Raw genomic sequence first — 20550 nt, forward strand, 5'->3', positions numbered from 1 at the left:
GTGAATCACTTGCTAACTCTGGGACCTGAGGATTTGAAGTGAGATACCTATCACTTTCTGGCAGCTATTCTTGCCACCCAGTTCCCCAAGAAGCGGCCACATCACAGAGCTCTAGTTGGCGGCTTTATTCAGGGGGGAGAGAGGAAGAGGAGCTAGAGTTGGATTATTTCTCTAATCATCTGGAGAAGGGCGAATCTCTGGGTCTCCAGGGAGAAGGGACAGGACTCTGGAAACTAGAAGGCAGAGCGGGAGAGAGGTGGAGCTCTGGGTGTCTTGAGGGGCGGGTTCGGGGGAAGGGTCTCATCTCCCATCCAAGGGCTGGCCCCCCTAGGGGCCGCTGCCGCTTCCACTGCCACTCCCGCTGCCGGCAGCATCCGGGATCCAGGTGCGTGAGCGGCGGGAACGCGGGAAGGTGATTTCCCGGGCTTTCCGCTCTTGTCTGGAACCCGGCAGTACCGAGATGGAAATGTTGAGGCAGTGACCGGCGCCAGGAGCTGCCACCGGCAGCGCGTAGCCCAGAACAGAGCGGCAAAGGTCCGCCCCGTCAGCGAAGGTCTGGGAGAGGATGTGGAGTTAGGACCCGAGTGGGCGGAGTCCAGATACTCTGGGGGCGTGACCTTCCGGCTGGGGGGGCAGGGCGTGCCGAGGGGGAGGATAAATCCGGACTTTGCGGACGGTCCCTTGGGGAGGCCAAATCCAGACTCAGTGGGCCCTAGGGAGCGTGCAGACGTATCCCACTATGGAGGTTGGGCTGCGGAAGGGGGGAGGGTGGGAGCAGAGGCCTTGGAGTGTCAATCCGGACCCCAGGGCCTAGGCGGGTTAAGACACGACATAATGAGGAGAGGTCCCAGTCTCTCACCCGCACCTTCTGTCTCAAGCTCACCTGCTCATAGGTAGTGCAGCCAGGCTCACAGCCCCTCTTTTCTAGGAGTGGGAGCCAAGTCGGGCCGCAGGTAATATCGCTTTCGCATGTGGCAAACCTGTGGACGGTGTGTAGAGAGAAGGTGGGTAAAGTCTCCGCAGTCGCGTCCTAGTGGGTTTCCTGCTCTCCAAGTCTTCGCTCCGTGTATGTCCCGCCCCCAGATCCAGGTCCCGCCTCTTAGGACCGCGCCCCCACGGACGCCATCCTCCAGATTTCACCTTGCCCTATATTCTCCACAGATACCCGGGGCCCTGACACAACTGGCCTCATCCCTGCAGACTTCAGACTATCTAATTTAAGCCAGCTCCTTACATTCCCCACCCTTTTAGCTCCTCTTTTCTATCAGGAGGCCCCGCCCCTTGAAAAAAAGCCCTGGTCCATGGAAGGCCACTCCTCCGTACTGCCAATCTTAAAAGCCGGATCTTTTAGAGGCCCCGCCCCTTTCTACCTGGCCTGTGAACACTAGGCCTCGTCTTTAGACCTTGGCCTTGTTGGGGGCCGGCCACGGCCTTTCAAACACTAGGACGAGCAAACTGCAGATCCTGCTTTTGGTCCCGCCCAAACCATAGGGCACGCCCCTCGTGCCCTGCCTCCCATACCAGACATCGCAGAGCTCGGAACAGAGCGGCTGCGCCTGGCGTATCCCCAGTAACAGCAGGCGGAAGCGACTGTGGAGGGCAACTTGGAGGTGTCCCAGAAAGGATTCGCACCTGAACATCGGGAAAGACAGGCTCGTTTGGGTCAGGATGCACAGGGGCTGTGGTCCCTGGCAGGGGTAACTGGAGCAAAGAACACAAGGAAACGCTGGAGAGTACCATACTCACCCGGGGCTCGGGTCCCCACAGCGTTCTGGGACCATCGCAGGGTCCGATGCCTCTGGCGTGTCCATCTCTGAGGGACAACAGGACCATGGAGAAGGGGACTCCTGTGAGTTGGGGTCTTGGATCCTCAGGTAGGATTGGGGAACCAAGGCCTGGTGGTCCCCTGAACATAACCCCAGTTATGTCAGTGCTGCCCAAACATTAAACTTACATAAAGACACTTCTCTTGGGACACAAATGCAATTTCAAATAATAGTAATAATATTTTATCATAATCAGCTTATTATTTATTACGTCCCTGATACTGGTATAAGTTTCCATATACTTACATACCCCCCTTTAGAATACCCCTATGATGTAGTTCTATTATTTTTCTACCTTTTTAATGTCTACATGAAACCCAGGGTGGTTAAGTGACTTGCTCAGAGTCACACAGTTACGAAGTGGCAGAGTTGGGATTTGAATCCAGGCAGTCTGACACCAGAATCTGTGCACTTTAACCACCATTTTGTAAAAGATTTTATTTATTTATTTGACAGAGAAAGAGAGAGAGAGAGTGCACAAGCAGGGGGGAGCGGCAGGCAGAGGGAGAGGGAGAAGCAGACCCTGGGATCATGACCTGAGCTGAAGGCAGATGCTTAACCGACTGCGCCATCCAGGAACGCCTTTAACTACCATTCTTCAGCACAAGCCCTGAATCCCCATCTTTCCCCACCCATGCGTCACCCTAAGCCCCTCACATAAGGAAATTCTGGTATTGCTGGGGTGAAGTGGGATTTCTTGGGCATTGGAGGTTAAGCAGGGTCTGGAGTGTGCTCACCTGTGAGGTGCAGCTGGCCTGTGCCAAGATCAGTCGCCAGCCTCTGGTGTCTCTGGGACATAGATGGGAGTGGGTGGCTTCCTCCACAGGCTCCCAGCAGGATCCATGCCAGGGTCAGTCCTAGGGCCCAGGCCAGGCCCTTGGGTTGAGTGTGGCCCCTGCAGGCCATGTCCACCTGAGACAAGAGTCAGCTGGGGTATGGGGTGAGGTTTGGCTGTTCTTTTCTGGGAGCTCAGGGGTATCCTCCTGATGCCTACACAGGAGACAGTGCCAGGGAGAGCAAAAAATGAGCAGATGATGGGGTGGTAATGACCAAGGACCTTCAAATCCCAGTGGGCCATCAAGTCCTGCCTCTGACCCAGGAGCCCCTTCTCCCCCATCAGACTCATGTCCCCTCCAACCCTTTAGGCCCAAGTGCCCCCTCCTCTAGGTTTACCGTGGTGCCCCTCCCCCTCACACCCAGCAGGATCTCCCACCCTCTTGGCCCTCAGGTGATCCCCTCTGTCTTCAGAACTAAAGGGACTCCCCAGCTCTTCCAGTCTCCCTCTTCTGTCCAGTAATTCCTCCCTCTCTTCTGCCCAGTCTCCTCCCTCCTTCTTGATCCCTGCTGGCCCCTCTCATGGTCACCTTCTCTCGGCCCACAATCGGCTTAGGGGCAGCCACCAGGGCTGGGCCTTTGGAGCCAAGCTTGGCTGTGGCAGGATTTGAGTTTTGCCTCTGGGGTCCAAAAGCCGCAGGGTAGGGGAAGCTGAGGGTCTGTGGAGACAATTCCCTCCCCTCCTCTGCCCTCTCTGGCCACCCCTCACCTGTTTACTGGACAGAGGTCTAGGGCGCTGCTGAGACACCTCAGGGTCAAGTGCAGGAAAGAGTGGCAGGCAAATGGGGTGTGGTTTGATGCCGAGGAGGAGTTTCCCATCGCCCCACCCCCTGCTCCAGCTGACCAAAGGCTAGCGGACCTGGGAATGCTGTGTATATATCCTTGTGTTGGCCTTTATGTTGAGATTGTGGCTTAAACTCTATCTATGTGTATATGTGTTGGATGAGAGTGTGTTTGTATGGCCCTGTGTGTGTAGAGAGTATATGTTTGTTGTGTGAGGGTATAGGATGTGTGTCTCTTGGTCGAGAGGTTGTATGTGTGTGTGTTTGTATTCAAAATCTGGGTGAGGAAGCCTGTATGTGTCCCAAGCCAAGTGTGTCCAATTGAGTAAAATATACTAAATGTGAAGGAGGGGGATGTAGGATCAGGATGGCTGTCCTGTGAGAATGTTGTGGGCAAGTCAGTGGATAAAGGCTGTTGACCTTGAATGGTGACCATTAGTGAACAAGGGGTGTTGACATGTGTGGAGAGGGTGTGTGTCTGTATCTGAAACATGTGTGTATGTGTTCCTCTACAGTTTCTGTGAATGTAAGTTTCTTCCAAACATTCCCTCAATTCATCCATTCATTCAACAAACGTTTATGGAGCACCTACTGTGTGTCAGGTTCTGGGGATGCAGTAGTGGTCAAGAAATGAAAATCTCAACCTCGGAACGCCTGGGTGGCTCAGTCAATTAAGCGTCTGGCTTCAGCTCAGGTCGTGATCCCCGGGTTCTGAGATCAAGTCCTGCATAGGGCTCCTTGCTCAGCAGGAAGCCTGCTTCTCCCTCTGCCTGCCGCTCCCCCTGCTTGTACAGGCGTGCTCTCTCTCTCTGACAAATAAATAAAATCTTTAAGAAAAATCTCAACTTCGCAGAACTTACATTCTAGTGGGAAAGTCTGGTGAGAAGAACAGCCCTGCAATGGGTATGTGAGTGCGTATGTGTGTCCATGTGTTGTGTGGAGAGGATACTGTGTCTGTGTGTTGCGTGAGAGTTTGTGTATAGCTGAGCTTCTCTTGGTTTTGTTATTATGTGTATGTGCTTGTGTCTGTTGGTTGTACATGTTGCTTGTATGTGTCTGCATTTGCTGAGTGTGTGTATGTCTGTTTTCTCGGTATGCGTTTGCATATGCGTGTCTTTGCAGTGTATGAGTTTATGTGTGTATGTGTTTGTGTGTGTGCCTGTGTTTGCTGGTATTCTGTCTGTATTCTGTGTTTTTGTGTTTGTATAGGATTCAGCGTGTCTGTGTTTGCTGAGTGCATATTTGCAAACGTGTATATGTGTTTGCGTGTGAGTCTGTGTTTGCTGAGAATGTGTATGTGTGTGTATTTTTGAGGAGTTCATATTTGCAGAGTGTGTGATTATGTGTATATAAATCTGTTTCCTGAACATGTGTTGGCACGTTTGTGTTTGTGTGTATGTTTACAGTGTGTGTGTATGCCTGTGCTTGTAGTGTGTGCATATGCATTTTTGTGAGCAAAGACCACTACCACTAATCTCCCTCCCTTCTCAGGCTAATGCAGAGTTTTTGTTTATCTCTTTCACCGCGGAACTCTCAGATCTCAAAACACTACTTTGTACACAGTAAGTGCTCAGTACGTGTTGAGTAAATGAATCAGGAGGCCCTGTCTCCTGACCCCTCCAGGGGTACCAACCCATTGATGTCCTATAGGCTTCAGAAACCAAGACCTAGTGGATCTAGCCTTCTCCTAGTCCGTTTTGGGGTAGTCCAGGGTGCTTGTATGTCAGATCTGTCCAGTCTTTGGGCTGTGCCTCCCGCCAACCCTTCCCCTCCCCTGACCTCAGCTCCCAGCCCTGCCCTCGGAATTCAGCACCGCGGACAGGAGCGTGTGAGATCAGCACCACGGAGAGCTCCCGCGACAGGCTGCTTTAGAAGGGGCGACAAGAGCGAAGTCTGGGTCTTTGACAGAGAAGTTCGAAGAACAGACTTAGCGGGATGGCAAACAAACATACCACAAACAGAGACAGAGAGAAACACTGAGATAACTCAGGCAAAGGCGCAAAGATGAGGAAAGTGGGGGAACACCTGGACCTAGACCTTGCCGTCGCACTCATTGGCCGGCAGGGGTCGCTCCCGCCCAGTGACCGCGCCCTCCAGGGCTTTCCGGGTCTGTTAGGTGCAGGGACCCCTGGGAAGCCCCCTCCCTACCCTGTCCTCCAATGTCTAGACTTGGAGTGGGGAGGTCGCCAATACTTTCCACACCAAGCATGGTCGGCTTGGTCTCAGCTGTAGGAACACTGCCGGGTGTGCGTGTGTGAAAATCGCTTCAACTGCCCCCCTCCCAAACTACCAGCTAATCGCTCCTATAAATATAGCCCAGCCTAGCCTGGCTACTTAATCCTGACGGTGAGGCAGGGGGTCGTTAGAGGGGCTGCAGGGTTCCCCGAGGAGGCTCTGAGTGGGAAGGGGGGCGGTATATGCATGCAAAATGTTTTTCTATGGGAACATCTCCCGTGAGGATCGGTGTCCTCAATGCAAATGTCACTCTGTAAGAATGTATCTCCTCAGGATGTGGGGGTCTCGTGGGTGGGAGCAATTTTCCATAGAGAATATGGCTTTTAGGGGGTCTTTCTTTGGGGATATCTTCACCAGGCTCTCCACGGGAAATATCACCCGTGGCGATTTTTCTCTGCAATAGTGTCTCTCATTGGGGGCGGCAGGGGGCTTTTGAGAGGAAACGCTACCTCTCAGAGACCATCTGTCTTAGGAAGGAATGATTTTCAGAGTGAGAGGGGAGTTTCTGATTGGAGAGGTCCTCCCGGTGGAGACTATCAACCCGTGGGAATGTCTCCCTGGGGGGTCGCTGCGGGGAGGGGTATCCGCATAAGGAATAATCTTAGTGAGAATGTCTCCTTTGGGTGTTTCTTGGGTTTGGAGGTCTACCCATGGGCATGTCTCTCCCCTGGGGTATCTCTCCTTATAGGGGTCTCCCCGTAGCTTGGCTCCCTTAGGGACATAGGGAAGCTCCTCCCCCGCTTGCCCCCTCCCACCCCGCCGCGCGGGCAGCAGCGGCCGAGGCCGGGCTCGGGCGCCCAGACGCAGTGACGGCGCCGGGTCCGCCCCACTTTGCTCCGCCCCCGCCACCCCCCACACCCCCCGATTCGGGCCTGATCCGCCGCCGGAGGCTGCAGGTACGCGGCGGCCCCGGTCCCGGGTGGCGGGGAAGGGGTCCGCGCCCTGAGGCGGGGCCCGGCAGGGGGCGGGAGAACTTGCGCCCGGGCCGGCCGGGGCGCCCCCTCCCACGGCCTCGGGACGCTACCAGCGGGGAACGCGGCAGCAGCGCGTCCCGCCGCGCTGGCGACCCCGCCCCTCAGGCGCCGCCCGGGGATCCAGGGAGCTGACGGAGGGGGTGCAGCCTAGCGCTCCCCCTCGAGGATAGCCTGAGGGGCACCTGGCCCGCCGGAGGGGGAGGGGGCTGGGACCGAAGTCATCGCCCTGGAGCAACGCCAGGCTGGGGGTGAGGGGGCGCAGAGCAAAGTTATTGCCCCAGGGCTCGCGCCCCTCGGGGCCACCGGCTCCGCAGAGGCCGTAAACATGTTTATGCTGCAGCCTCGCCCCTCACTACCCCAGGAACTCCTTTCTGAGTCGTGGGGAACCCCTACGACCTCCATGCATCTGCCCGGCCACCAGGATTCTTCCTACTGCCCTAATTGGACAGACACCCTAGACAGCCTCCCTCCTCACTCTTCATTCCCCCTCCTTTCACTACCCCCGCCCCGCGCGATCCTCAAGTCCAGCCCAGCTTGTGGGTGGGCGGGAGCGATTTTTAGCTCCTTGCAGCCTTATAAGATACTGGTCCCCAGGCTGCGCAGGCGCGGGAGTGAGTCCACTGCACAGAGTGGGACACTGAGGATTGTGGAGTGTGGGGAAATTCAGGCGTCAGGAACTCTCACCTTCAAGATGGGTGGGGATTCTGAAGCTGAGAAAGGTCCTTTTCTCATATCTTCCTCGTGCGCTTCTAAGGGTTAAAGTTCGATGTTGCTCTTAAACTGACCCCAGCTAGGAAACTGATCAAAGCTTCACCCCAAGGCCTGCCTGGGGTCTGGTCCTTGTGAGGCTTCTTGGAGCCCAGACCCACGCTAATTAATCTGGAGGAGTTTAGATAAAGTCTAGGTGGCCCCAGACTCAGGCTACATACCTAGCCTGGTGCTTGGAAAAAGAAGGGGAGGATTCGAACCCTCATCCAGGTCCTCGTCCATTTCAGGACTCCTCTAACCCACACTATCCCTGAGGTTGGAGACCAAGGTTAGCTAATCAGTCATTGCAGCAGGAAAAATCGGTGTCAGATGATAGGAAGGACTTTCCAGATAGTCTAGATGATGCTGGGTTGGAAAGCTAATTTGCTTTCAAACAGAACCCGGATGTCTCCATCTAAGAGCCTTGGGCTCTCGAAATCTTCCTTGGATTCCCACCCCATCTTAGTGCTGGGGTGGGAGAAGGGGTTCTGAGAAAAGGGAGGGAACAGCGGCAAAGCCAGAGCAGGTGCTGAAGCAGCCAGTCTGGGTCCGCGCCGTCGGGTCCCCAGGAAAAGGGCGGAAAGGGGCGGGGCCTGCAAGGGGGTGTGCTCCCGCCCTCCGGGCTGGGGCCGACTCCCATTGGCTCGGCGCCACGCGGGCCTTCCACCTCTTGCCCAAGACCCCGCCCCCAGCCTGGGATCTTCCCACTCCCCCACCCTTCCTTCCTGAGGCATCCTCTGGGCCAGGCTACCCCGCCGGAGTCCTGCCCCTACCTCTTCCCTTCTGGCAGGGTTAACCACTTCACTGCCTTGGATACATCCTCACACACTGATGCAACCCCTTAGGAGCTGTCCCACAACCGCGGAGTGCCCGAGGGCCCCCAGCTGTGTGCAGCTGCGATCGTATATATGAACAGCATCCTGAGTTCGAAAGCCCTGTCCACAGCACCGTCCATCAATCCCAGGGAGAAGCAGAAGCCGCTTGGCACAGCGGCTCTGCAGCTAGTGATGGAGGTGGCGTCTGTTTACTCTGACGCGGAGGATCCAAATCCTCTACCGCTCCAGTTTGCACTTTTCTTAGACTCTAGAATGTTTAGGGGCGCTAGCAAATGGAGCTAGGTTCGAGGACTTCCCCGGGAGGTGTTTAAAGGTCCCGCAGGGGCTCACCCTCGAAGGCCGAGTGTACCCGGATCTGGAATCCTGGGCTCGGTGGCCGGAAAATCCAGATCTAGATTTCGCTTGGGCCATTGCGGTCGTCCAGCCCAGCCGGCCGGTCTCTGTCGAAGCTCATTCAAACTGATCCTGCAAAAACAGAGGTAAAACCTGGAATGGATTTCCGATCACCCCTGGCTGAGGAGGGCAGGGCCGCCAATCTGGACAGTGTTTTCTTTGAGCCCAGCCATATATATGTCCTGTGTACATGGGAGTGAGAAGTCCCTTTGGCCCATCCTCTGTCATGCAGCATGTCCATTCACAATAACTCCTGTTCCTATGACCTAATATTTATTGAGTGCTTACTATGTGGTAGGCATCATGCTAAGGTTCAGGCACCTGAATCATCTCACGGAATCCTCTAGGAGAAAATGGACTGATAGGAGGTCATTTGCCAAGGTTATGAGAGGCAGAGCTGGGATCGGAACCCAGGGCTTTCTGCTTTCAGAGATCCTAGAAAGCATCTAGAACATTTCTCATTTTCCCGATTGGAGTCCCCACCAAAAGGCTTTTGAAACCCTTGCTATTTGCAGCTCCACCCAACCTCCTTTATTCACTTTGGCCTGTGGACACAGAACTGACTGGAAGGTGGCACTCCCTCTCCCCATTGATCTCCCGGGAAAGGGCACAGACTTCCATAACTTCTGATCCTTGTAGTGGCATCCTGAGTGCTTCACAAACAGAACACAACCTTCTTCTGGTGTGGATACATAATGTTAATATGTAGCGATTATTATCATCACCGTGATCAAAGAAGACTACTTGGCCATCGTCTGATTCCCATTTCCAATTTTAGTTTTGAGCCATTCTAACTACCCCAACCCCATCTCTGAATCTGGCTGGCAGTGGGGTAGAACCCTTGGGGTGTGGAGTCATTCATTCATTCAACCTTTCATGCTTGAGCATGCCAAGTTCATTCCTGTCTCCACACCTTTACAGTTCCCTCTATCTGGAATGTTCTCTCTACAGATCCTTCCACGGCTGGCTCTTATTTTTTCAACAACTATCTTAAAAGTCACATCCCCAGAGCAGCCCTCCGATCATTGTATCCTTCTCCTTACCATTTTCCCTCACATCACCTTAATTTTATTCATGACACTTATGAATGCCTAAACTTATCTTGTTCACTTCTATATTAATCTTGTTTATTGTCTGCTTCCCTTCTCTAAATGCTAGTCCCAAAAGGGCAGGAATTTTTCTCTCATTCAGTGCTGTGTCCCCAGTGCCTAGCACAGGGCCTGGCATTCAAGAGGTGCTCAAGAAATATTTTTCAAATAGGCTCTTGTTTCATTTGCACAAACGCACATTGAGATGTCAACTCAGGAGTCCTATATAGGGCTCTGTGCTGGTCTCTGGGGTTGGGAGAGATATCACTCTGGTACCTTCTCCCCCAAAGAGCCCTGCCCTCCGGGCATAAGGAAGGGTTGTAGGTGAGGCTGCTGATGAGGGGCCCTTCCCACTCAACATTTGCTCCTCCGGGGGTGACAGGGCTTGCAGACAGCAACTGCTGGTCCACGCTGACCGCTATCCTTTTGCCCCTTTGCCTTCCAGAAGGATTTGCCTCTGCCCCGGAAAAGCAGCAGGTGAGCCTTGGGGAAAGATGCGCAGGGCTGGCGGTCCCTTCTAGAGCCCTGGTGGGGGCGCCAGGGGCGCGCGCGGGCGGGGCCTGGAGCGCTGGTGCACAGCAGCGCCCCCTCTCGGCGGGAGGCAGTCGCACGGCCCTCCCTTCCCCCGCCCTCCCCTGCCCGCTGCGGCTTCAGCCTCCGCCCCGCGCGCTCGCTCCCCGCGCTGCCGCCGCCACTGCCGCACCTGCCACCATGTCGCCGCCGCCGGGTCATGTCTGACTCTCTCTGGACCGCGCTTTCCAATTTCTCGATGCCCTCCTTCCCTGGCGGCAGTATGTTCCGCCGCACCAAGAGGTAGAACCCCATCCCTCAGACCCTGACCCGGCCCTCCCCACCAAAGCCGCCCCTCTGGCCGCTGCCGCAGGGCGGGGCCCGGGATGCTGCACCCGGTCCAGCTGCGCCAGAGGTGTCCATGCTGCCCCTTTCTGCGGGGGATGGGGCTGAATTGGGGACTGTGTGGGCCGAGACTGGGGGTCTGTATGCCGGAGAGGACCGCCGCGGGGGGAGGAGGCTGCGCCGGGTGGGGGTTGCGGTGCCTTTGTCTGCTGGCGCTGTGGGCTCCAGCAACCCAGTGGGGGTAGGGGAAGAAGGGGAGGGTGGGGGACTTGGCACCCTCGGAACAATAGCCGCAGCCTGGCCTCCCCCGCCCCCCGCCTCCATGCCGCGTGTTCCGGGCCTCACTAATATGCTCAGTCATGTGGCGGGGGGTGAGGGGAATGGGGGGGCTAGGGGCTCCCTTTTCGGAAGCTGGGATCCTGAGGGGAAGAGGGAAGGGGGGGCTTTAACATAGCACATACTACCCCCACGAAGAATACAGCCTCATACGGAAAATAGTGACACACAGCGTCACGTAGGACATGATGTCACACACATACACACACTACAGCCCCAGTGGCCCAGATACACGCTGGAGCCATCACGCATACAGTGGACATAGGTCCGAGTCATGCCCAGACACACAGGGGTACCCCCAGAGTCCCACACAGACAAGTAAGCCCACAGGCACAGTGTTGTGTACACCCAACAAAATGTCACATGCATGGTGATACACGCACACACAGACACACACACACGATTCTGGCATCCAAGATGCACACAAACACATGGATGGCAATGACATCCATGCACCCAAGAATGTCACAGCACATCATATCACCTAAGCACATGCGGTGTTACACAGATGCAGAATAAATGGCATAGGGAACCTCGCAGAGACAGACACAGTATCACATGTTATCACATGGAAGACTCATCTAGGGAATGTCACACATGGTGGCAGGTTCAGACATGCCCAGTATCACAGGGTGTGGAACTCAGACACAGTAGATGCCACACGTGGATACACGTGTGGTGAATGTCGCGTACACGAGGGCTGGATATCACACAGACTTAGAATGTCGCACAAAGACATAGACACATGTAGCAGAAATCATGCACGCACCTGGTACAGCACGCAATGGCACATCTAGCCATGAACAAGTGGCATTACGCACTGTGTCACACAGACACACAAAGGGACAGGTTGTATCACATAAGATAAACCCAACCCAGTCCTGAGCTCACACCCTGGGTGCCACATGTGCATACATACAGGGAATGTCATGTACAGCCCCAAAGGCACACATGCACTCAGTATTTCCAATGGTATCACATGGACATGTTTATTATTCCATGACTGACACTACGTTCACATGGTCACACGTGTTGAGACCTCTATCACCTCCTCCTCTGAGCAATCGTCTGGGGGCACCTCCAAGCACCCAGAGATAGGAGACAGGTGGGTATCTGATGGGAAGGTGGTTGGTTGGGTTCACAAACTCACTGGGCTGTGGCCTGGCCCGGTCCACTTGCCTCGCCTTGCCCGCAGCTGCCGCACCAGTAACCGGAAAAGCCTCATCCTGACCAGCACTTCGCCCACGCTGCCGCGACCCCACTCCCCACTGCCTGGACACCTGGGTGAGACAGGTGGTGGGTATGGACCAGACCAGAGGAGGTGTGGCCACGGGCTAGGGGAGTGGCCACAGGGGAAGGGTGTGTCCATGCCGCTGGACTGGGCTGAGTCTGGACAGAGGAGGACCCGGATTGGGCAAAGGGCGGAACCATCCTTCTGTGGCCTTGGTCAGTCCTCTGAGGGACGGGCATTGATGGCAGAGGCCCAGACGGAGCTAGATTGAAAAGAGGATGGGGCTGAAGGGAGGAACCATACCTGAGGAGCGGGGCCATCTCAGATGAAGACAGAACCGGCCTGGAGGGGGCTGGGCTGATTCGGTAACCAAAACAGTTTAGAGAGGCGGGGCCACAGCTAAGGGGCTGTGGTCCACTGATACGTGGGTGTGACTAAACTAAAGAGGGGAGGAGCTGCTGTTTGCAACCCGCTTTGAGGATTGGAAGACCTGGTGGGATTGCCTCCTACACCAAGCCTTAAGATCCCCCTCTTTCCGCCACAGGTAGCAGCCCCCTGGACAGCCCCCGCAACTTCTCCCCCAACACCCCCGCCCACTTCTCGTTTGCCTCCTCCCGAAGGTGAGTACCTCTCCCCAGGGCCCTAGAACCATGGCCGGACCCTCCCAACCCACCGTCTGGGCTACCATCTGTTCCCCTCCTAATTGCACCTGAGCTAGGGCCCGAGGGACCCGCAGAGTGCCCCAACGTCCCAGCGGGAATTAGCGCCTGGCCTTAGGGGCGGGGTCTATGAGAAGGCGGGGCCAACCGCCTATCCGGAATCAGAGGAGGAGTGGGACTTCCTTTGCGGTGGAAAGGAAGCGCCTGCGCTCTGAGCCGGTGGTCTCAGTCTCCCTAGCCTGTAGTTCCAGGCCGGGCGTTTCCATAGCAACAGGACTGGGAGCGGAGATGAGGTGCGCAAGCGCAGACTGCATGATGCCCACCGAGGGACCCTTGGTCTCCAACAAGAGGAAGGGCACCTGGGGCTATTTCTCGAGGGCCCAAGGGGAGGAATCTCAGGTTTCTGGAGTGTCGCTAGTGAATGTCTTCGGGCCTTTGGCGAAATTGGGGGAGGCAGAAAGATTCCTTTAATGTGTTTTGGAGAAACTTCTGGGAGTCACCAGGATGTTTGGTCAGGTCTCTTTTTCTTTGAACTTTATTAATTCTAAAAAACGTTGTCTGAACACGTGCTGTGATCTGGGAATTGAGCATAAGAGGTGAATGACACCCCGTCTCTGTCTTCGGAGTTGATTTGGGGTGATACGCCAGAAAACCTGGAAAACTGCAAAGGCTGGTGAAGGCTGTCGTGTGGAACTCACACAGGACTGTGGGGACAGAGGATGGCTCCCTGGGGTGGGTGGGGGAAGACCCCGTTGGCCGTGGAATTCAGCTGAGGGCAATAGGGAGCCAGAAAATGGCTCTAAGATTGGGCCTGATGCAGTTGCCTGGGCTGGGAGGGCACTGCCCAGAGGGAGGAATGAGGGACGAGTCTAGTGCACGGGAGTGTATGTCCCTTGATGTGCAGTCTATGTGCTAATGTGGATGTGTGAGTGTGAGCTTGTAAGATTTGGAAAATGTGAGGCAGCCCGTGCCTACACGTGTGTCCATGGGGTGTGCCTCAGCGTACGAGCGTGAACATGTGTCAATGTGTACCTGTACATTTGTAAATGTGTGTGACTATGTGAGGGAGCGTGCCCTTCCATGAATGTCTCTGTGTGAGCGTGCAATCTGGTGGGAGTGTGAATGAATGTGTGGCTGTGTGGGAGTTTGAATGCGTGACTGAGTGCCGGAGGGTTCTTGAATGTGTCTGCGTGAATGTGGAAATGTAGAATGTGTATGAGGGAGTTTGCGTCTTTGTGTCAGAGTGTGAGTACTGGGTCTCTAAGTGTATGTGTTTATACGTGAGTGTATATCTGGTTTTGCATGTCTGTGGGTGTTAGTGTAGGAAAGTGTGATATTTGGGTCCATGTATGGGATAGTGAGTGTGTGTTGAGTGTGTGTTGAGGAGTCGTGTGTGAATGTGTGTGACTGTCACTGTGTGAACTCGACCACACTAGTCATGATAACACTAGTAGGTGGGGCCTTGAGAGTGACTGTGTGTGTGTGTGTGTCTTTGTCTTTGAGGGAGGGGCCTTTGTTCTCTGAGAAGACTCAAGTGGTCTCACTCTGAGAGTTTTCTCATGGTGGCAACTACTGGGATTCCTCTGGGTCGACTTCCCTGAGAGGGCTTTTTCTGGTCCTCACGGGGTTCACTGTGGGGGCTCGTGTGGTGTGATGATGACAGGAGAAGAGGGTCATCGCAAGAAGCAGAGGAGATCGATCTTAGCTCCTGGTACCTGGCTGGGAGGCTTCCTTTGTACCCCTTTGCTCTGAGGACCTTTCGGAATCTCAGAGGACAGATATATCCCCCCACCCCCTACCCCGGGGGTTGCCCAGCGGCTTCTCTCACACCCTGAGGAGTGGGGGGACCAGTGGGGCCTCGCAGCCTCTGAGCACCTCGGCTGGGTTCCAGGGCGGACGGACGTCGTTGGTCTCTGGCTTCGCTTCCTTCGTCCGGCTATGGCACCAACACACCCAGCTCCACCGTCTCGGTGAGTTGGCAGGTGGGCGAGAGGGTGGGAGCTGCAGGGGAGCCCTCCAACCCGAAGGCCCACACCCAGGCCAGTAGTTGGGCTGGCCTTAAGGAGAGTTTGGGGTTTCTCTTGTTTTCCAAGGTGTTACCCGTCCACCTATTGACAAGTTACAGGCCCCTCGAAAGCTGTTCTCCACCCTCAACATATCTTCTTGGGGGTCCTACTCATCACCGACTTATTTTACAGATAAAGATATTAAGGCTCATGTGTTGAGCCCCTTGCCCAAGGGGCTCCGCTGGCCAAGGTCAGCACAGCCTTCACCCAGAACACATTTGCTCCACCACTGCAATACCCAAAGTCTCTCTTTCCATCTGCCCCCTTTTCTACCTGTGTCTCTGGTTCACTCACCCATCCATTGGTATGACGTTCAGCAGACATTTATGTGACTGTCATATGGTGGATGGGCTCTATAAGCTGGGCCAGGATCCAAGGACTGATGAAGCCCTCATGAGGGGAGACAGATCAGTAAGAAGACATTTACAACACGGGGTGGTTGGAGCTCTTATGGGAGTAGACCAGGTGAGGTGAGAGCAGTATAGGGGGACCTGATTCAGCTGGGGGAGCATCAAGGAAGGCTTCCTGGAAGAGGTGGAATTGAAGCTAAGACAAAGATCACCAGGAGTTTGGCAGGTGGAAGGAGGAAAGGAAGCGTGTTGCAGGAAGGGGACGAGGGAAGAGCATGTGCAAACTCCCAGAGGCAACGGACAACTTGTTGCCTTTGGAAAGCTGAAAATAGCTTTGAGTGGCTGGAGCTTTGAGTTGGAAGTGGAGGAACAGGGCTGAGGCAGGCAGCGCCCTTGGTCATCCTGGGGCTTCTCAGCCAGGGGAGGGAAGTGGATCTTATTCTTAATGCGGCGGGAAGCCGTACAAAGGCTTTTTTGCCTTATGTTAAATTACACTAAATTTTCAGCCTGAACTATTTGAGATTGTGGTTCTGTAGATCATAGGTTATGTGCGTTGAAAAAATTATTTTAATAGATACTGATGGGATGGGGAGTGAGTGATGTAATGTTTCAAAAGATCCTTCTGCCTGCAGAATCAAGTGGATATTCTTGTTTTCTCCACTGATATCTGTGGGTCTGTGTTTGTGCATGCCAGGCCCTGACTAGGGACCAAGAAGAACCAAGATCCTCCCCTCAAGGAACAGACAGCAATAAAAATTAGTAATAAAGATATAGTAAGTCAGGAGATAAATATAGCAAGAAAAACAAGATAGGGCAGGAATAGGGAATGATGGATATGTGTTCAGAGGGATGAATGTCACCCAGAGGGGTGGCATTTAAAGCAAAGGTGAAGAAAGAGTGATCAGTAGTAGATATGCTCCAGGCAGAGGGAACAGTCCATGCAAAGGCCCTGAGGCAGGGATGTGCATGGCTTATTCAAAGACCATCAAGGAGGACTGTGCAGCTGGAGTAGAGTAAATGATGGGGAGCGTGGGAGAGGTGATGGCAGAGAGATAGGACCGGATCTTGTAGCATGCTGTGGGTCTTGGAAAGGACTTCAGGGTCCACCCTGAGTAAGGTGGGAGCCATGGAGGGTTCTGAACAGAGGAGGGATGTGACTTGGGTCAGGCTTTAACAGGCTCCCACTGGCCATATCTTGTGTGAGTGTCACAGTTCTCATCCATGTCTGTCCCTGTCCCCCTGTCTGTCTCCAGGAGTCCCAACCTGGACCCTGGGATCCAAGGATCATAAACCAGGTCCTGATCCCGACCCTGCCCAGTGGCCCATCAGCCCCAGGAGTCCCAGCCCAGGGTCGCGAGATGTGGGGGGACCGCGGTGGCTCTGACCCCGGCCCCGCTCCTCCCCCCAGTCTTCCTGCTCCTCCCAGGAGCGCCTGCACCAGCTGCCCTACCAGCCCACCGTGGATGAGCTCCATTTCCTCTCCAAACACTTTGGCAGCACCGAGAGCATCACTGACGAGGATGGTGGCCGCCGCTCTCCTGCCGTGCGGCCTCGCTCGCGGAGCCTCAGGTGGGCAGACACCCCCCCATCCCACCCACCCAAGCTGATGATCTGGGGGTTGTGTACTGTGAGACCCCTGTCCGCGTGATTAAACGGGTTGCAACACGATGGGTGAGGTTTTACCGGGGTTGGAGGGGTGGGGAGGAACTTGATGCCTGGCTGTTTTCGGAGGCAGGGGGCTGGACAGGATGGGCTTTTCTTCCCGCAGCCCCGGGCGCTCCCCCTCTTCCTATGACAACGAGATCGTGATGATGAACCATGTCTACAAGGAGAGGTTTCCGAAGGTGAGGCGGGGCGGGGGGCGGCCGCTGGGAGGCCGGGCGGCGGGAGCCCTCGCTCGCCTTAGCTCCGCGCGCCCCCTGGTGGCCGGCGCACGCAGCGCAGGCTCCTGGCGGCCACAGCGTCCAGGCGCAGCCCCGCGCCGGCACCCCCGCCCCGCCTCTGTCCCTCCCGCAGGCCACCGCGCAGATGGAGGAGAAGCTGCGCGACTTCGCCCGCGCCTATGAACCTGACAGCGTGCTGCCGCTGGCCGACGGCGTGCTCAGCTTCATCCACCACCAGATCATCGAGCTGGCCCGGGACTGCCTGACCAAGTCCCGTGACGGCCTCATCACCACCGTCTACTTCTACGAATTGCAGGAGAACCTGGAGAAGCTGCTGCAGGACGTGAGTGCCCAGGGAGGCTGGCCTCATTCGTGCCCGATGCCTGCCTTCACGCCACTTTCATTCGGAGGGCGCCTAACGCGGGCCAGGCGCTGGTGTGGAGCTGAGATTCCAGGGGTGGACAGGAAAGACGCGGTCCGCAAAAGAAGGCCGTGGTCCTCATCTAGATCTGATGGGGGCGGCAAGAATTTAACCTCTCTCACCTCCTTCAGGTCTTTACTCAAATGTCACCTCCTCAGGTGGCCTCTAGACCCCCTTATTTAAAATGTCAACCTCTGCTCTAACTCACCACTCACTGTCTCTTTAGTTTTCTCCTTAGCGGTTAGCACCATCTGTCATGATAGACAAATATGTTTGTTTGTCTTCTTTTTTGCCTCACTTGCGCAAATTATGAAGCAACTACTCTGTGCTGGGGCACTGGGAACCCGGCAGTGAACAAACCAGAGAAATATTCCTTCCCTCTTGGGGCTGATATTCTTTCTTTTATTTTTTTTAAGATTTTATGTATTCATTTGAGAAAGAGAGGGAGAGCGCAAGCTAGAGAGAGAGAGCAGGGAAGGGGCAGAGGGGGAGGGAGAGGGAATATCAAGCAGACTCCTCGCTGAGCAGGGGTCCCCATGTAGGGCGCCATCTCAGGACTCTGACATCATGGCCTGAGCCGAAATCAAGAGTCCGACACTTAACCTACTGAGCCACTTAGGCGCCCCTCTTTTTTTTTTTTTTAATTGTATTTATTTATCTATTTTAGAGAGAGAGAGAGCAGGGGGAGGAGCAGAGGAAGAGGGACAAAGCAGATTTCCCACTGAGCAGGGAGCTGGACACTGGATTTTTTTTTTTTTTAAGATTTTATTTATTATTTGATAGAGAGAGACAGCCAGCGAGAGAGGGAACACAAGCAGGGGGAGTGGGAGAGGAAGAAGTAGGTTCATAGCGGAGAAGCCTGATATGGGGCTCGATCCCATAATGCTGGGATCACACCCTGAGCCGAAGGCAGATGCCCAACGACTGCGCCACTCAGGTGCCCCAGGGTTTTTTGTTTTTTATTTTTTAAGATTTTATTTATTTATTTGACAGAGAGACAGCCAGCGAGAGAGGGAACACAAGCAGGGGGAGTGGGAGAGGAAGAAGCAGGCTCCCAGCAGAGGAGCCTGATGTGGGGCTCGATCCCAGCACTCTGGGATTATGCCCTGGGCCAAAGGCACACGCTTAACGACTGAGCCACCCAGATGCCCCTGGACACGGGGTTTGATCTCATGATGCAGAGATCATGACCTGAACTGAAATGAAATCAAGAGTCCAACGCTTAACTAAGACATCCAGGCGCTCCTTTGGGGCTGATATTGTAATGTGGGAGGTGGATAGGAAACATGGAAACAGACAAATCAAGGAATTCCTTGGTTTCACCTGATAGTTAGGGCTATGAAGCAAATAGAACAGTGCAACCAGACAGAGTGTCAGGAGCTGCCTTGTAATGTCCAGGAGGCCTTCCTGGAAGAGTTGACATTGAAACTGGGGCAAGAGTAATGAGGAAGTGACAGTTATGAGAAATGCTGGGGGGAATGTGTGCCGAGCAGGGTGAACAGCCTGAGGTGAGAAGGGAGTCTGGGAAATCCTGGGAGCATAGAAGTCAAGTGACTGTACTGTCTCCAGGAAATGAAGTTGGATAAAGGCACAAGGCCCAGAATATGGAACTTTGGGCTACAGGCCCCCACTCAAACCTGAAGTGCGGTACATGGGTGTCACTATGGGTTTTAGCATCAGATCTAGTTTGAGTCTGGATTCTGCCACTAGGTTTGTAGGACTTAGGGCACAGACTCCAAATGGCCTAGATTCATATCTGGTTCATCACTTACTTACTGTGCAGCCTTTGCCAAGTTACTTAACCTCTCTGCACCTCAGTCCTGCTATAAAAAGGGAATTTGCTCATTCATTCCACAAATCTTCATCAAGCACCTATCCTGGGCCTCCCACTGACCTCGAAGCTAGAGAACTACCTGGAAATAAAACAAACAAAAGTCCCTGCCCTCAGGAAGCTGACATTCTAATAGGAAGAGTCAGAAGATAAACAAAAGGTAGGTATCAGCGCTGGGACTAGGATGAGGCAAGTGATTTTTTCCCCCATCAGAACATTAAAGTAATTATTGAAAAAATTGAAAAGTAGGTATATTAAAAATTAACATTATTTTAAGTATTTTACTTATAATCAAACCAGAATTTGTTAGAATTTTACTTTCCTGGTTTTAAGGGAAACAAACTCATCAATAATATTTTCATTAAAACTGTTGATTACGGAGGGGCGCCTGGATGGCTCGGTTGGTTAAGCAACAGACCCTTTTTTTTTTTTTTTAATTTTATTTATTTATTTGACAGAGATAGAGACAGCCAGCCGAGAGAGGGAACACAAGCAGGGGGAGTGGGAGAGGAAGAAGCAGGCTCATAGCAGAGGAGCCTGATGTGGGGCTCGATCCCATAACGCTGGGATCACGCCCTGAGCGGAAGGCAGACGCTTAACCGCTGCGCCACCCAGACGCCCCTAAGCAACAGACTCTTGATTTCAGCTCAGGTCATGATCTCAGGGTCACGACTCCAGCCCTGTGTTGGGCTCCACGCTCAGCGGGGTGATTCTCGCTCCCTCTCCCTCTATTCTTCCCCACACTTTCTCTCTCAAATAGATCTTTTGCATTATTTTTTCCAATACTGCAATAAAATATCAGTTATCTTGAAGACTGAGATTTTTGGTGTCAAGGTGAGTGTTTCATTGCCTCACCCTGATCTTGGTCCTGAGAGGCACAATAGAGAAATTTACATATGGCTTGTTACAAGGGGCTTCATGGGGTAAAAACAGGAGAAGTAGAATAGGATAACGGTGATCAAGGACACAGCCAGGAGCTGGGGTGCGATTGTAGAGTGGGGTGGTGGGGTCAGGGAGGCCTCCACGAGGAGGTGACAGTGGAGCAGAGACTGAAGGAGCAGAAGTAGGGAGCTGCCCAGAGACTGGAGAGGAGAGCATGCCAGGCAGACGGATTCTAACTTGGCCTTGAATGTAGGGTTGTTTTGAAGATGAATTGAATAAGCGAAGGTTTTAGGACAGCGGTGCCTATAATCATCATCATCA

General features: G+C 54.2%; 2 protein-coding genes across 3 annotated transcripts in view; one reads left to right on the forward strand and one right to left on the reverse strand.

Annotated features, from left to right (window-relative positions):
* On the reverse strand, positions 1–12889 carry RTBDN (retbindin). The gene is made up of 8 exons (XM_019801555.2): positions 12847–12889; positions 8565–8699; positions 7336–7400; positions 2564–2816; positions 1747–1813; positions 1522–1632; positions 884–980; positions 1–555 (listed from the first exon to the last, which is right to left on the reverse strand). The coding sequence occupies exons 4-8, from the start codon at positions 2730–2732 to the stop codon at positions 328–330; spliced, it is 672 nt and encodes a 223-aa protein (XP_019657114.2). The 5' UTR covers positions 2733–2816; positions 7336–7400; positions 8565–8699; positions 12847–12889; the 3' UTR covers positions 1–327.
* Positions 10349–20550, forward strand: part of MAST1 (microtubule associated serine/threonine kinase 1) — a 24728-nt gene continuing 14526 nt past the window's right edge. The window contains exons 1-7 of one of the 2 annotated variants that reach the window (XM_034657853.1): positions 10349–10528; positions 12102–12202; positions 12682–12757; positions 14688–14766; positions 16621–16781; positions 16981–17056; positions 17229–17438. In XM_034657853.1, the coding sequence (XP_034513744.1) occupies positions 10446–10528; positions 12102–12202; positions 12682–12757; positions 14688–14766; positions 16621–16781; positions 16981–17056; positions 17229–17438 (786 nt within the window). In that variant the 5' untranslated portion in view covers positions 10349–10445. The remainder of the gene's footprint in view (positions 10529–12101; positions 12203–12681; positions 12758–14687; positions 14767–16620; positions 16782–16980; positions 17057–17228; positions 17439–20550) is intronic. The other variant, XM_019801553.2, reaches the window with a different exon arrangement.

Source organism: Ailuropoda melanoleuca, chromosome 4 (genome assembly GCF_002007445.2).
Source record: "Ailuropoda melanoleuca isolate Jingjing chromosome 4, ASM200744v2, whole genome shotgun sequence".
Taxonomy (NCBI): domain Eukaryota; kingdom Metazoa; phylum Chordata; class Mammalia; order Carnivora; family Ursidae; genus Ailuropoda; species Ailuropoda melanoleuca.

Bases quoted from the DNA above. Each gene is read 5' to 3' on its own strand.
- RTBDN (XM_019801555.2), bottom strand. From the start codon at position 2,732: ATGGCCTGCAGGGGCCACACTCAACCCAAGGGCCTGGCCTGGGCCCTA. The intron at 1,814-2,563 runs GTGAGCACACTC...GTTGTCCCTCAG, and splicing joins AGGCCAGCTGCACCTCACAG to AGATGGACACGCCAGAGGCA. The intron at 1,633-1,746 runs GTGAGTATGGTA...CCCGATGTTCAG, and splicing joins TGTGGGGACCCGAGCCCCGG to GTGCGAATCCTTTCTGGGAC.